Below are 17,173 nucleotides of genomic sequence, written 5' to 3'. Positions count from 1 at the left end.
CTATGAAGAGCTAATAGCTCATGAGTATTGTCTTTGCATCTGAAAGGGACAGATTATGGGATAAAATGCAAATTCTATTAATTGTGGGATGTTTTACCAAAAAAATGTAGGCATTCTAACTGCTGGGGCTAATAAGATCATGCATCAATTTAGAAAATGAAGAGGGGAGAGTACTGCAACACAGAAAGCAGGTGGATTTAACAGAAACTCATGTCTAAGTATACAGCACATCCCACAGTTTTATCAAACTCTATACCTGAAATCATGTCAGAGTGTGTGCGTGTGTGTGGGTAATGGTAGCAGCCAGACTGACTTCTCTAAGTGAGGGCCACAGGGAAACATGCAGATCACAAAGTATGTGAAAATTTATGTTTGTGTACATTCTTATTGAAAAATAGACTAATACTTTCATCAGCTTCTCAATTTCAAAAGAGGAGGAGAGAGAGGGAGACTCCTTTCAAACTTAAGAACTGCTGTCTAACGTCAAACGTAGGCCTTCATTCCTGAATGCCAACCATGGGCCGGATACTGTGACAGGCATAAACACACACAGAGAAATGAGTCTGACTGGATGCCTTTCTCTCGCACTTGCCTTCAAGGAACTCATAGTTTGGTGGGAAAGCCTGACAAGTAATCCGTTAATCACAACCCAGTGGTTAAGCATTATGATGGGGGTGGTGAGGATGTCAATGAAAGTCAACAAAGGGAACTGGAATCCAAATTTAGGGGGTTGGGGTAGATAAGGGAATTCTAAGACACCTAACTTTAGATCTTAAGAATGATTTAGAGATGCAGTCACAGGAAGGGTGAGGTAGAGTGTTTTAGGTGAAGACATCAGTATGTAATAGGACCAGAAACAAGAGTGAGCTTGGCACAACCATATATAAGAAAATAGAAAATTCTGCCATGCTTCAAACACTGAGGAGTAGAGTTGGAAAGGAGATAAGATGAGAGAGGTGAGCCAGAGCTGGACCCCACAGAGATTTGAAAACCTAAGTGAGAGGTCTGAACTTCCTCCTGAGGGCAATGCGAAACCACTGTCAGCTTTAAGCAGGAAAGGGGCAGGCAGCATGAAGGGAGACAGGAAAAGACAGCAGTTAGTATGTTGTTACCTGAATTATGCAAGAAAAACCCAGCGGCCTCACCCAGGGTGGTGAGGAGGCAGAGAAGCAGATTCCCTTGAGTGAAGAGACAGTGAAGAGTTAGAATTTCCATGTCTTGTCGACCCAGTGAGTGAGAACAGGTGGAAGATTCCTTCCAGGTCAAGACTACCAGAAAGGTGGATGACAGTTTCATTGGAAAGAGGGAAAAAGGAAGTATGCTTTCAGAAGGGAAAGTTTGGAGAGGTTGAGAAAATGAAGATGTCTAAAAGCACTTAAGCTTTCAGGTCCAAAGTCTGGGAGAAAAACCTGGGCGGAAGCTATAGATGTTGGAGTCAGCTGTGAAGTCTTAGAAGTGGAGGGCATCACCCAGGGAGACGAAGAGGAGAGGGCACAGATGATCAGAAACCTGAGGCCGGCCAACATCCAAAGGAAAGCACAGGAGGCTGACAAATCTGGCAAGATAGGAAGAAAGAAAATCTTCAGAGCATAAAGTTATAAAAGCAGAGGAGAATGCTTTGAGAAGGAAACATGTCTATTGTACTCAGAAAACTGAACTCAAAAAAACTAAAGACATGCTACTTCAGGCTCTACCAAGTACAACTTTAAAAAATAATATATATGCTACAAAGTTTGAGAGGAAGTAGTCAGTGTTACAGTTATGTTAAAAAAAACTCATAAGCAATGAAAACTGGTGACCTGAGGAGGTAGTTAACTAAATGTTTAGTTCTCTACTTCAGCAGTAACAAATTTCTAGGACACGGTCACACAGGGCCATCAACAGAAAATGCTCATTGGTAACTCTATACAAGTATGAAAACACACGTGGCTGGCACACCATGGCTGTGCAAATCCTGCCGAATGTCTGAAAGGGCTGTGTCAAGCTGTATGACCAAACATACATGAGGGCATCACAACATTCTTGCAGCAGTCTATAAGTCACTAATGATTTATCCTGGGCAAAAGGCCGACTTCTTTGGAGTTAAAATGTATTTGCAGGTGTGAAAGTCAGTTTTATTATATTACACCATGAAGACATGGTCAAAGCAGACTATTACTAACAGCCTTACTACTAGCAAATGCAAATGTAGACTGCCACCCGAAACATAATGAGATACCAGTCAGCCAGGGACAACTACTGTTGATTCTACCCTGCTTCCTACCACACACGACTTTTGTTTCTCTTTACCACTGTTTCCTTTTCTCATTTTCTTTTTTTCTCTTCTACCTAATTTTAGCAACTACCACTTAAAAAACTTGGTGTCTCATTTGCTTTCTTGCCCTTTACAAATCTACAAAGCCCTGCCTCTTACAGAGTATCACTTCATACCTGTGTTTAATTTTTATGAATTCATTTTATCCTTTGCTAAATACAGCAGTATGAATAAGAAACATGACACCAGGGGCTAGAGATCTATAGTCTATAATCTTATTATTAGTCTATTCTACCATCCAATATAAAATATAATATAGATAACATAGGAAAACACATTAAAATGGAAAAGATACCGAAAGCTAGTATAAAAATAAAAAAATCTATAAGTATGGTCTAGAATAGGAATAAGGAAGTTCACATATGAAAACAGTAATACAGAAGAAAAAAACTGTAATGGTAACTTTATGCAGTAAGGATATTATACGGTTATTCTGGTATAAAAGTACATCTTGGATTCTAAGGACTGTAAGACAGGTGCTTGTTCACTAATAGATAAAACTAAAAATATGAAGCAACATGTCTCAATTCCAGTTAACCCTCAAATTTATACTTCTAATTCTTTTAAGAATAATGATAATTAATCAGAACCACTAGGAAGTTGTTAATATGAAAATCACATCTGGCTCAAAACACTGCCTATTGATCAGTACATGTCCAGTATGCTTCAAATCAAGTTAAAGGCCTATTCTGCTAGAAAACAAGCAATAAATTAGCAGACCAAATGAGGAAGCACACAACACAACTTCCTGAATAGGGCACATTTTAAACACCGACTGATAAACTGAACCTTAAATTCCATTTTTTTTCATTATGTGATTTCCTGCCATCAGAAAGTACTACTGAGAAGAGAGAACACAGGTACTTCTTTCTCACTATCGCAAACTCTTTTGCAAGCCGGAGGAGATGAACTTTTACAACAGGCAGTCCACTACAGTAGTTAAAAGCATGCTCTCTGTTGCTAGAATGTCTAGGTTTGAATTCCTGCTCTGGGCTTAAGAGCTGTGAGACTTCCGCTAAGTTGCTTAACCTTTTTGTGCTGTGAGTTCTTTGGCTGTAAAATAGGATAAAACTGTTGTGAGGATAAAATAAGTTAGTATTTGTAAGCGCTAACAATCAATCTAGCACAGAAAGCATTATTTAAACCTTACCTATCATATTTGTTGTTGCTGCTCTTGAGAACCGTCTTAAATCGTTTCTCCACACTTATGGAGCAATCTAACATCGACATCCCCAATATTTCTGATTTTCCTTCTCTTAGGCATGTATCACTAGCACACTATACACATTTCACTTATCTGTCTTGTGAACTTGTCTCCCCTATGTAAAAATAAGATGGGTAATTTTGTTTTATTTATGAATGTACGCCTGGAGTCTAGAAAAGTGCCAACCAGATAGGAGATACTGGTGAATACAATCCCAGCGATTTTAAAACACACATCTTCTTACATTTTATTAATATCTCTGAAATTGGAATGTAATTTAATTATACACTTAACAATGTTCTTACAATTAAAACTGTCAATACTAATTCTGTTTTGGGGGGATATATAAAATATATGATAATTAACAACCTAGATCTAATGAAAGACTGTGTCAATGAATTAATGAATGAATGAAAGAACTAAAAAGGGACAGATAAACTTCAATTTTACCAGCTAAAATTCACGTACTTTGAAGAATCATTTTAATCTCAGTTTTCCTGACTATATGCAGGTTATACTAACAAAAGACTACTTCTTGACTAGAATATTTCACTTGGGCATACAAACTCCTAGCTGCTATCTCCAGTGATGAGTCATTTGTTATCATCTGCCTAGTTGATAAAGGACAAAACATTCATTAGCTTTCTGTGTGAAATATTGCTAAATTAAACTAACAGTATTCCTTTGGAAATAACATTCCTGTGAAGGCTGCTGTTTTTATTTATTCCTACAATAACCATAAATACAAACAATGCTTAAAATGACTTTTTCACTTTTTTAAAAAGTGTTTCAAAATGACAAACTGTTCATAAACAGTGAAGACAAAAGTTTGTACAAATTTTGACAAAAAGAAGTTCACAACACTAGAAAGATGATAAGCAAGAATCTTTTAAGAATAAAAGAGGGGAAAAGGTGCATATACTTATTTAGTAGCACAAAACAGCAATGATACACACAAAATTTTATGTGTTAAGTATTTCTAGAGATTATCCACAACTTCCACTTAGGGTAAAAGAGGCACCTAACCATCCCCTCCCCAAATTTTAAAAACTACTGGACTAGGTGCAAAATTTTCAATTAACTTAATAAACTTCACTAATCAAACCAAAATCAATGTAAGGAGTACTGCCCAAAATAACAGCACAAAAGAAACTGCAGGGCAAACTAAAGAGAAATCATATCTGTAAGAATAAAGAACACACCCATGGAGAGGTTTTTAGCTACGAGAAGACAAAAATTCTCATTAACTAACAGCAAAGAAATACAAAGACATGGTCAGGGGAAGCACAGTTTAAATAGAGATTTCAAAGTGAAGTTCAATATCAAACAAACTATGTTATGTTGAAGGTTTTTTAATGTTGATGTTTTCCTATTATTTTGGTGATCAAGAAACAGTCAACAATTAGGTTTTAGATTAAATGTAGTAAGTACAAATGGTTGAATTAATGAATCCACCTATTGAGAGCAGCATACTAATATACAAATTTCTAACATTACATAAAGTTACCTAAAATCTTACAGTAGATTTAACAAACAAGCTCCAGATCTTGTTAAATTACTACCGATTGAAGTCCATAGGTCTGTCCTGATTTCCTGAATTAAAACAGCAGGGATTTGGCTCTTAAAATGGTACAGTATATTGAAGGTGTAACCGAGAAGTTCATGCTTCTAGTGGTTTTGACTTGCGGAAAAGATCCAGACAATCTGGAAGACTTTACAGAAAACAACATACTCCAAGAGGTCTGAGGAAGCCCTTTTAGGGTATGTGTGAATACTGACACTGGCCGCCTCAGGATCATACTATCTTAGAAAAATTAAAGTAACCACCTACCATTAACATAGTGAGCAATTCACACAGAATTATATAAAGATCTTAAAGAATCTTTTAGTGTGATTTAAAATTCTTTAACAACTTTGGAAATAACTTTTTGCTATTACCTTAAAATTTATCACAAGTAGTGGCATGGCCTAAGATGTTTCAGGAAAAAATGTTAAAGAAAACACTGAAGCACAATTTCTCTCGAAGTAGCTTTGGGACATATACTAATATCCTTTAAACTTTAACATTAATAATTTCACATCCTTACTAAAACATACTGTAATCACCAAACATTCATCTTCACATATCCTTCCCTACTCTTTTGCAATTTGGAAATGCCTTCCCAAAACTTCCCAACTTAATGTTATATTCAGCATGATCAATGATAAATAAAAGGTTATCCTTTTAAACCATTTCAAAGACCATAATGCAATTAAATTATAATGAATTTTCCTTTCTTGAGCCTCAAAAAGAAATATACTAAAAATTCCAAGAATTATGAAACCAAAAAATTCTCTAAACAGAGGGAAACTGGACATAATTCTAAGACTGAAAACTATTTTTAATCAAAGGCAATGTCTGCTAATCTAGACTATTCCATTTGGTTTGGTACCTTCTGAACTGATTGCTAACAGTTCAGGTTAAAAAAAAAAAAAACTTGGTCAGCTACTGGCAGCGAAAACTATTTTAAGCTGCCTGGCAAAATGAAGGGTAGTGAACAGAGTTTATTTCCACTGAATCTCTTGGGAACTACCAAGCCTGGTTCCACCCTCTACAGCTCAAGTGGGAAGAAAATCATGCTAATGTAAACAAGCAGCCATAATATGTACAAGAGTATAAAAATTTCCTCCCACCAACTCAAAATATATAAATAAATTTGCAAAACTGTTTCTTGATCTAAGGTTACTTTGCACCAATCTGATAGTCAACTCATCTTTACTTCCACAAAAATCATGGCATAACCAAAAAACAGCCAAGACAACACAAGCATGCTTATTTATAAGCCAATTACAGTATGCACTGTACAAAGTACTAAAAATGAATGTAATAAAACTCACCTTCATTGGGAGATGTTTTTAATCTGGAGCAAATTCCATAGACGTCTCCATAGCTTTCCTGTATTTTTCGTAACGCGTCTGTAGACCTGAGCTCCATGAGAGCCCGCAGCTCTGCAAGTGTAATTCCAAAGTCTCCATCATGATTAGCTTCCTTCAAAGAGTTTTTCACTCCACTATATGCAACTGAGTTGTTTGCCATGTCGCCCATTACAAGTATAATTTATTAGGAGGAAAATGTTTCCCAGAAGACTCTAATTTTCACTTATTTCCAAGATGAAAATCTTTTAAATATGAAAATCTTTCTGAAATGAAACACTCATTGTATGACTTTCTTAAGGAGCATCAGCAGTATTTCCTGGGGAAGTATCTTGACCTTTGGCCCATGACTAGTTGCTTCATATCAGTCATGAGATGAACACATCTGTAAGAAGGAAATACTTAAAGTTAGTAAAATCCATCTTAGAGTATTATGCATATAAGCATATTTTCTAAGTGTCATCAGCAGCTGTTCAAAGCGTATCATTTAATTGCCAAAACATTTTTAACTGTAGTCTCATGCCCTTAAAATGTTTTGCATGATAAAAAGTCAAAGTGTAACTTCTAAATAAAACTGTGTATCAAAAGACATTAGATTTCACCATTATTAAATGAAATGGTATTTCACATGACCGATCAGTATTATTAATAGTTATCATTAAGCACTTATGTTCCAAGCACTACACTAGCTGCTTTAAATTCATTCTCTCATTTAATCATCACAATTTAATCCCATGCAGTGTTATTACTACTGACTCTACTGAGAAGAATAAGCCTTAGAGAAACCAAGGAGTTTTTACACAGCTAACAAATGCCTGATATAAATGAGTTGGGATGTCTCCAAGCAGCCTGTGTTCCTCTGAATACACTATCGTCTCTCTCCAAACCTTTCATACAGAATAGCCCCTGAAAGGGCAAAAAACACAACAAACCTTCTCATTCGCTTTCCTGCAATTCTCCTTGGCCACTCTGATGCCAGCATCTTTCGGCGTCCCACAACTATCTTTCACCATGATTTCTGTCACATGTCACCACCTCAGGCCTTCCTTGACAAGCTATCTAAAGAAATTCTCCACCCTTGAGTCACTTTGTACTGTGACTCATTTTCTTTTCTTTGCCGGCTCTCAGTATTGTCTGAAATGATCTTGTTTATGTATTGATTGATTTGTTGTCTCCCTCCACCTACAATATTAGTTATAAAGACAGGGCGTGAGTTTGTCCATTTCTGTATCCTGAGAACCTAGAACTGTGCTAGACCCATGGTAGACATTCAATTCGTGTTTCAGGAGTGAATGACTGCATTACTTTCATTTCCTTCAAATACCAGCTGGTTGAATCTGGTGAATGTGGAACCTGCAGATAGAGGGACCAATTTAGGGACTTGAGCATCTGTGGATTTTGGTATCCTCAGGGGGTCCTGGAAACAATCCCCTGTGGATACCAAGGGACAAATGTACTTTCAAGCTCTCTTCATCTAAACTACCTAAAAATGAGCTTTCTTTTTTCTCCATGTATGTCTTTTAAACTATTACCTCAAAGTTAATACGCCCATAGATTCATCTTATTCCCTAATTAGAGAGCTCCCTTCCCCAACCATCATTATCTTAATCATCTGGGCTTGAGATCTTAAATCGTCTTTGATTTCATCTAACCTAGCTTCATTCAGTTAACTGAGTTCAGTTAATTGTTCCTTTGAAAAGCCTATTCTATATAACCACTTTTCTTCTTGATCTTTAAGTTCCTCTACACAAATTATAATCACTACCCCCCAGGTTCTCTCTCATTCTAGTGTCTCCTCCATCCAATCCTTGCTGCACTTTGCTGCTACATTTAGTTTTTTAAACAGGTATCATGCCACTACAGTGAAACCTATAGGATGGAAACACAGTCTTAATCTTCATGCCTGTTTGGCATTCAAGCTCAAGCTCTATTTCACCTATTCAACCTCTCTCCCTCCCCCAAATGCCCCATATTTAATAAATGTTTAATGATGAGGAACAAGAGCAGATTACTTGCAAGTGCAATTAATCTTCAGCTATGAAATTGTTATGGGCATGTTTGCAAATTATAGTATACAGTTCTTATAGCTCAAGATCCATAAAAATCACTTAGAGGGCTTGCTTATATATAGATTGCTGGGCCCCACCTCTAGAGCTTCAACAAAGCTATTATTAGGGTTTCTAACAAATTCTCAGGTGATGTTGATGCTGTCGGTTCAGAGAGCACAGTGTGAGAACCACTGGACTGAAGAACAGGCTAAAACCTTTGAATTTATACCAGCTGGTTGAGGATGGCTGGTGGAGGAAAAGTTTGCCTACCTTGGTTTAAATTTGCAAGGATGTGATAGTTATGGATTCTGTAAAACATTTTCTTTCACTGCCTGCTTCCTCCCACATCACAAATCCTTATGCTTGCCCAATTATTACCAATTTTACTCACCTCCTGGGCAAAATGGGTTCCCTCCCACTCACACATCAATTATTATAATAACCCAACTTCAAAAACTGGAGAGGGTGGTTATTTGATAATCTCTCTGAATTTTCATACCCCAAATTTTTTAGGATCTGAACATCACACCAACTCAAAATAAATTATTATTTAAGAGAGATTAAAATAATTAAGATTCGTAAGTCTGTGTGTTGGGAGCATGTGTGTCATCATTCCTCTGGTTTCCACAAAGAAGAATTTTCCTCAACAAATTCTGGCCTCCTATTCCACCAATTAGCATGGAGGTGAAATGAGCTGCTGAACAGATTTTTGGGAGAACTAGACATATGCAGCTTCTTTACCTCCCTGCCTTGTTTTGTGAGCCAAATGTCTGCAACTCATGCATTTGCATGAGGAGCCAGACCCCTAGATAAAAAAGACTATTGTTCAAAGTGCCTGGGGGTGGGGGTAGATAAATGTATAGTTCTGGGTTCATTATTAGAACCTCACTGTTACCTGTTACTAATAAAACTAGTATTTTTATTACTATGTGTCAATAATTTGTCTTTTCTCTTGACAGAATTCAACCAGGAAAAAAGGGTTTTATTGGGTGTCCTTAAATTTCTCAGTAATACGGGTACATTAACAGAGCTAGAACTTGAACCTTTGTGACTCAAAAGCTATGTTCCTTCTACTATACTATCCCCACTTTAAGTCTTCATGTTCATTAGGTTGAAATAGAAGTATTCATTTTTTTTTAAACAAACAGCACCAAACGTACCAATTTATGTAATATAATCAGAATTCAATAGACATTCTAGTGGACATTTGTTAATTGCCACTTCAGCATCCTTTCCCCCCAGTTTTCAGCAATAGCCTGTTTAGGGGTCTGCCCTTTCCTAACTCTCAATTTAGTCTATCCCCATTATCCAGACATTCCCCTGATCATAACGATGCTGGATTAGGAAGGTGCATGTGACTCAACAAAGGCCAATAGGTGGCAATGAGGCATCTGCTGTGGCTCTGACTTGTTTCTTCTCAGGAAACTTAAATCTGAGATAAGGAAAGTCTCTGAAAATGGATCTAACACGGCAGGAGGAAGGAAATGTGCCTGTCAGTACTGGATCATTTGAGTCCTTTAGTTAGTCAATGCCTAAACTCTGTCCTATCCATGATCTTTTCCGTAATTTGTCAGTAAATTCCTTTTTGGGGTTTTCTATCACTTTGCAACCGACATGATTACCATCAATTTTCAGTTCCTCCACTGTTTAAAGAAAGGAAGCCCAGGGAAAAGCACCAAATGCAAATAAGCCACTTTCCGAAAGTGGACTATCTGAATTGCCAATTACCTACAAATGGTGAATCAGGCTGCTGTCTATTTCTAGATCGTCTACAGCCTCTTCCACTATTTTCCTCTCTCTTCCACTAGCTCTGCTCTCACTCTTTCATTCATCTAACTGGTGGATCGACAGAAACACCAAAGACAACAAAAAAGTTTTGTTTTTCACTTGTTAGCTACAATATGATAATCAAGAGAGAGACACACCATTTGGGACTGAGATACTAATAGAAAGTAGAACATCTACTTGGCTTCTCTTTGTTCTCTAAGATTTTGATCTTTCATTTGAAGAGTTTAAAAAGAAATATTAAGTGGAAGCTGAAACTCCATAAAAGGGAAATTTTAAAGAAAACATACCTAGTCTTTGTAGGCCTCTTGGAGTCCGTAATCTAGCTCGGATCCACCACTATTCGTAGTCTTTGAGGGCTTATGTGAAAAGACAGAGGTGGTGGTTTAAGACTAGAACTGGGCAACAATAGTCACAGCCTTCAAAACGAAGAGTAAGATGGATTCCAACTGACACATAAACTTTACTGTGAATGAGCAGGGCCCCAAAAGAAAACCAAAGGATGACTATGAAGTCTCAGTAATGACTGAAACTCATAAATAGATTTTTAATAATACAGTTTCAATTCTCTCTTTCACAAAGTCACCTGACTTACGGATCGTGGAATGGTTGTACAGATATTATCTAGATTCAACAATGATAACAAGAGAAAAACCACGTAGAAAAAACTAAAAGAAATACAGCAGAATAGTTAAATTATGGAATAAAATATGGAGCTGGATGAAAGATGGAGCTCTGACATTGATTATTACTTTATATAGTAACATGAGATTCCTACAGGCAAGGCAGGAAATATAGGCTAATATAACTAAATGTATCAAAATAAGAGAACAACCCAAAAGATATTTTTAAGGCATTACTGCATTCCTAATTCCTCACGGTTCTGAACTTTTGTCAGTGATGTGGAAACATAGAAATTACATTTCTCCAATCTGTAGATGACTTGAAGCTATAGGTAAATCAGCAAATATGTTAGATAACAGAATCAGGATCCAGAAAGACAGGTGAGAATGAGAAGCTAACTTTTAATTGGTATAAAAGTATGGTCTCCTTTATTTAATTCCCAAAATATAACTGTACAAATATGGTATGTGAGAAATATAACAGTATGTATTCAAAGACAAAGGTTCAGCTTACTCAAAGCTCCGCATGCATTAACTTGATGTTAATTAACATGATGCAAGTGCTTTCCCCTCCCACCTCCAAGCTGTCTTAGGCGGCAATGACAGGAGTGTAACAACAAAGGGAGTTAAGAGATCTATTCTACTTTGCCTTGGAAGAACACACCTATAATGTGACAGGATCCTCTGTAAAACACACAGTAACAGTACACACCTCGCTAAATGTGTGAATATATGTAAAACAATGTGAACTTAGTCTGGCACTCAACACATGGTTAAGTGCATGTTAGCTATTTTTATTAAGATTTCTAAACTTAGAGGAAAAACGAATCCTGATGGTTGTCTAATATAAGTGAAGCTCTGCTATACAAATAAAGCATATGATGACTGAAAACATCAAAAAGACTGATGAACAAAAGAGGGGAACTTTTATTTGTATTATAGACAACAGATCCACCAGATTTTGCATTGGTCAGGTCTGAGTTACCATAAAATACAGTGTGAAAAATGATTAATAATGTCAAAGAAGTCAGAAAGCCAGTCCACTGAAGAAGTGGAGGGAAGTTAGTCTAGGGGAGGAATACCTCATGATAGCTAGCTTCACACACCTGAACGTTTTACAGTGTAGAACAGTCACTAGGCATATTCTGTGGAGTACTGGAAGGCACAACTGGAATGAAATGAAAGAAAGTTACAGAGAGGTAGACTACAGGCTAAGGAAGAACTTAGTGACAAGTTCTACCAAACTGGAATGGGTCTATAACAGTTAAATTTATGTCAACGTGACTGGATCACAAGGTGCTCAGATATCTGACTGAATGTTATTTCCTGGTGAGCCTAAGAGGGCGATTCTGGATGAGATGAGCATTTGAATGGGTAGATTAAGTAAAGCAGATGGCCCTTCCCAATGTGGGTGGGCACCATCCAATACACTGAGGGCCTGAATACAGCAAGCAGTGAAGAAAGGGTAAGTCACACCTGCTCACTGGCTGACTGCTGAGCTGAGACAACCATCTTCTCCTGCCCTCTGACTCCAAATTACCCACTAACCTCCCAGGTTCTCAGGCCTTCAGACTCAGGCCAAACTAACCCATCAGCTTTCCTGGGTCTTCAGTTTGGCGACGGTGGAGGGTGGGACTTCTCAGTCTCCATAACTGCCTGAGCAAATTCCTCACAGTCAATCACTATATGTATAGATTTCCTGTTGGTTCAGTTTCTCTGGAGAACTCTTACTAATAAAGGGTCCCTCAGTCAATGAGACTCCTTACTTTTGGAGTTGATGAAGCTGCACTAAAAGGATGTATGGAAGAGAGCTCAGTACCTGAAGACAGCTCATGCCCTTTTGCCTACAACTCTAATATTTAAAACTCCATTCCTGTTTTAAAAGGTTAACACCATCAGTTCTGATGCAGTAAGCATGCTTTAATACATGTACACAACTTCCTGTTCATCACTCCATTCTCCATTGGTCCTGTTTAGCTTTTAAAAATCAAGATTCTCTTTAGGCAAGATTACTTCAAAGAAAACATACCCCAGACAAGAAAAGGTATTCTTTTTTGTATATAGTGCATGAAGATCTGCTAATTTGAAGATCTGCTAATTATGGTCATTAAGTTTAGGAAAGGTATTTGATTAATTTCAACTCTAAATTTACACAAACTGTTTATAAATCAAAAGTAATTTATTTGTTAAAAACCAATCTTTTCATTTAAACTTCCATTAATCTCTTAAAATGTCCTTTGAGTCAACTAAAGATTCCCAAGCAATCTGGATTTTCTTCAGGTCACTCCCAATTCAAGATAAAATTTCAAAACTACTAGAAAAAGTTGTAGTTCTGAATCTTACTTTTTAATTTTCTAATTCTGTAACTACTTCAGTGCATGAAGTTACTTCTGATTTCATATATTCTTTCCCAAGAAAATTCAAACAGTTCTCTTAAGGTATCTACACTTCATTCAAATACTGAAATAATTTAAGTGTTAAGTCAAATTTCTATTTACTAAGTCTATTACATGTTTCAGTAAATGTTTAAAAATAAAAAATTAGTATTTACAAATGTTCTTAATCTATGACTGGTTCAACAGGAATGCAAATTATGGGTCTGGGGTTTTGGGGGCTAAAAACCTCTGAAGATAAAGACAGTTTATTTTCATTCACTTAATAAGAAAAAATTTGTTTAAAAGTTTCTAAATCAGAATAAAATACCAACAATAAACAAATTTTAAAAAGCTATCATTCTGCCCAAAAATGATTACAAAGGAATCATAGAATTTAACAGCTGAAAGGGATGCTGGAAATCAAATTCAACTGTTTATTTTACAGCCATTGAAACCAGACACTCTTAATCATCTACTTCCAAAAAGAAGAATAAAGATGTTTATAATTACAGAAAGCAAGCATTAAATGGTCACAAAATCATTTAAGAGTAAAAGATCAAAATTTAAATCATGGGATAAATCCAAACAACATATAGGTTTTAAGAAGGCTACTATCAGGGATATAACTGCACTGTACTTCAGAATGGATACTGACACTGTTAGACGCACCATTTGATTGACAAAAAGCTAAAAAAGTTTTTGACTGCAGCCTTTCAAAAAAGAACACTCAGGAAATCTCCATTTTCTTAGTTTATTTTTTTTTCTTTTAACATAAAAATTAATCAACTTCCTTTGTAGACAAGTGGCTGTGTGAAGAGGATAACATCTTTATATCTGATTCTCACTGTGGCTGCTATAGGCATTTTATTGACAGTGAGCACTATCTCATAAACTGAGAAACCCAGCCTCACCCAGCCCCACCCCGCCCTACCCGACAAGATACTAGCAGTAATCCTCCTGAAATTCTCCACCTTAAATGCTCCCTGGACTGTATAACTACTATATAACTACCCCTAAATTAAGGCCTATTATACTGAACATTTATTTGAAGGCAAAGACCACACTTGATTTATCTTTGATCTCCGTATCGTAAACAAGAGGTACTATGCTCTTTCAAATTTCTTATACAGTCACTTTCTGCAGAAAAAAAAAATCGGACTCATACCCTAAAATTTATTATTTCAACAGTTAAAATAATTTTTGATAAGAAATGATACAAATTTACTGTAAATTACTGGATATCAAAGTACTAGCATGTAATATGACAGTAATGGTGGAAAGAGCATATGGTCTAGTATCATACATATCAAAGAGCAGACACTACAAGATTATGAGTGGTGTGGGAAGTTTCTCTTACAAAGTTTTGTTACGTTCAAAGTATTCCATTAAAACACTCTGAAGAACCAAATGATTACTTAATTGTAATGTTACTCTGGATTCACATTATTCCTGTTTTAAGTGGCTTAGAGAAAACATGCACACTTGCATAAAAGAGCATAAAGACTGTAAAGCTTGTTCAGAAAAGTAATTTATATCAGGTGAGTAAAAATGATACACACACCCAAGATTAAATCCACCAAAAAGGATTTGTTTTATAAAACTGATAAGCAGAAAATAAGCACTGTCTACAATGCCTAATTTATTAGTCTCAAAAGATTCATAAACACCATCACTGTGTCTGTATTGACTACAATTATTCCCACTCCCTCAGTAAGTTACTTATCCACCAGACTCTTTTCAGATACAGAGACTAAGTACAGTACTTAGGCCAAGTTAGAGCTGCTGCTAGTGAAAAATTCAGCATGACCACTTAAGCAAATCTCTTAGGGTGGGAGGCAAGTAGACTGGAATGGTGGAGGCATTAATTTGTTCTTCTATTACAGCTTTTAACACAGAGCTGCAATGATCTGTTTATCTCTGTCTTCCCCAATGAACTGTGAACTCAAGGCAGGATTTGTGCCATTTATTTTTAACCCCCAGATTTGTCGGAAATATACCAGGTGCTCAATGTTTATTGAATCGAAACATTCCTGTTCGAAACTTAGCTAGAAATCAATTTGAAAAACAGGTTTTATGTTCGTAATCAATGCCAATTCAAATAGCAGAACAGAACAAAACCTCCTAATCCTGTGTTTAAAATCATATGCTAGGTTCCACGAGAGAAAGCTGTAGCATGCAAGGAGTTTTCAAACCACCTTGCAAGATACATAAACTTTCCTTCAAATTCTTTCAGACAATGGAAGTTAAAAGGCATTTCAGATTTTCCCAATTAATTACACAATGACTGCTATGTGGCAATGGGTTTTAACTGGGTCCTGGATCCTTGAGGCTATATGCAAAGCAGTAACTCTGAGTTTCAGTATTTCATAAAGCCTAGAAGAAAAGATGTATTTATTTGAGAAATAATTTGTTAGGGTTACTCATGCTGAAGTAAAATTATGCCAAATCAATGAGGTAATAAATTTAACAATTAGATTTAAGGATTATAAAGAAATAAAAATCAGCCAGTAGAGGCCATTGGGTGAGAAAATCCTCAAAGCCACATCTAGCTATCACCCTCTCTGAAAGTTCCCATTTCTATTTTATCTCCGGCTCACAGATCACCGCATTTCAATCCAGCTGCTACTTCTGTGCTGTACTGAAACTACTCTTCAAGATGACCCCTGACCACTCTTGTTCCTAAATTTAATGGACACATTTAGTTGCTCTTATCTGATCTACTGGCCACCTTTGCTACTGTTAACCCCTACCTCACTCTTGAAATGTTCTGCTGCCTTAATTTCTCAGATGCATAACTCTTGTTCCCACCACAATGCCATCTCTGGTTGCCTGTTCTCATTTTTCACTGCTTGTTCCTCTTCCTGAATAATTGTAAAGGCAGTCAGTAGGGAGGGGCTGGGTGGCACTGAAATTTTGACCACAATTGTTGCCATCTGTTTTTAGATAGCAAGCAGGAGATCAGTTTACAAACAACAGTAAAAGTTTATTTGCATGTGCATTTACAGGTTCATTTTTTTCTGTTCCTCTCATATTTCACAATTTCACTATTCAATTAAAATGATAAAACCACACTATAGTAGTCTGGCTTAAAGTGTGACTAAAACGACCCAGTTTCCTTAACCGAGCCCCAAACACAGCAGTCCTCCCCAAAGCCTTTATTTGAAAAAAATTTAAAACAACTTTATTGTGGTATAATTTCTGCACAGTAAACTACACACACTTCAGATGTATAATCTGATGGATTTTGATGGATGTATACACCTATGAAACCACCACCACAATCAAGATACCTAACCTTTAGTTCATAAAGAATGTCAGCCCAAAGCAGAACAGGTTCCATAAATTGGTGATTCATCCCCCTCCCTGGGGCTGTAAGACAATTACTCTGGCTTTTGATAACTGTCATTTCCAGCACAGATTATTTGTTGATGCCAACAAAGGACTTAATTAAGGAGAGCATATGGTAAAATTTTAATGTGAATGATCCCAAACACTGATATCCTGAAGTTCACACTATGGACTTTGCAGTCAAGTCTGCTGGAATCATCTTGTCCCAAACACTGATGATGTGTATGTCTTGAAAGGCTGTCCTAACTATAGACCAGTGGTTCGCAAACTTCAGCACACATCAGAATCACCTGCCGGGCTCCTTAAAACAAACTGCCGGTGATCTTTGATCTTCCAGAGTTTCAGTAGATCTCCGGTAGGAAACAATTTAGGTTTGTAAAAACCTCAGGTGATGGTGCCGCTGCAGCTGCTGCTCTGGAGAACCACTACCATAGATAATAAGCGTGCCTGAAATCTGACTAAGGAACAAATTGCTGGATTATCTCCTTGACCCCAAATTCCCTACAAGAACAGAAGCAAATTACTCATGGTTCTTTATTATGCTGTTCTTAATTTGCATGAAT

The 17,173-nt window shown here is 36.7% G+C and overlaps 1 protein-coding gene across 4 annotated transcripts in view; it reads right to left on the bottom strand.

Annotated features, from left to right (window-relative positions):
• Positions 1-17,173, bottom strand: part of ATP2B1 (ATPase plasma membrane Ca2+ transporting 1) — a 127,156-nt gene that overhangs the window by 54,755 nt on the left and 55,228 nt on the right. For all 4 annotated transcript variants that reach the window (XM_032493643.1, XM_032493641.1, XM_032493645.1 and 1 more), the window contains exon 2: positions 6,396-6,816. In XM_032493643.1, coding sequence (XP_032349534.1) covers positions 6,396-6,603 — 208 coding nt within the window. In that variant the 5' untranslated portion in view covers positions 6,604-6,816. The remainder of the gene's footprint in view (positions 1-6,395; positions 6,817-17,173) is intronic.

Source organism: Camelus ferus, chromosome 12, assembly GCF_009834535.1.
Source record: "Camelus ferus isolate YT-003-E chromosome 12, BCGSAC_Cfer_1.0, whole genome shotgun sequence".
Taxonomy (NCBI): Eukaryota; Metazoa; Chordata; class Mammalia; order Artiodactyla; family Camelidae; genus Camelus; species Camelus ferus.
The sequence above is the reverse complement of the archived record's forward strand: the minus strand, read 5'-3'. Positions and strand labels throughout refer to the sequence as shown.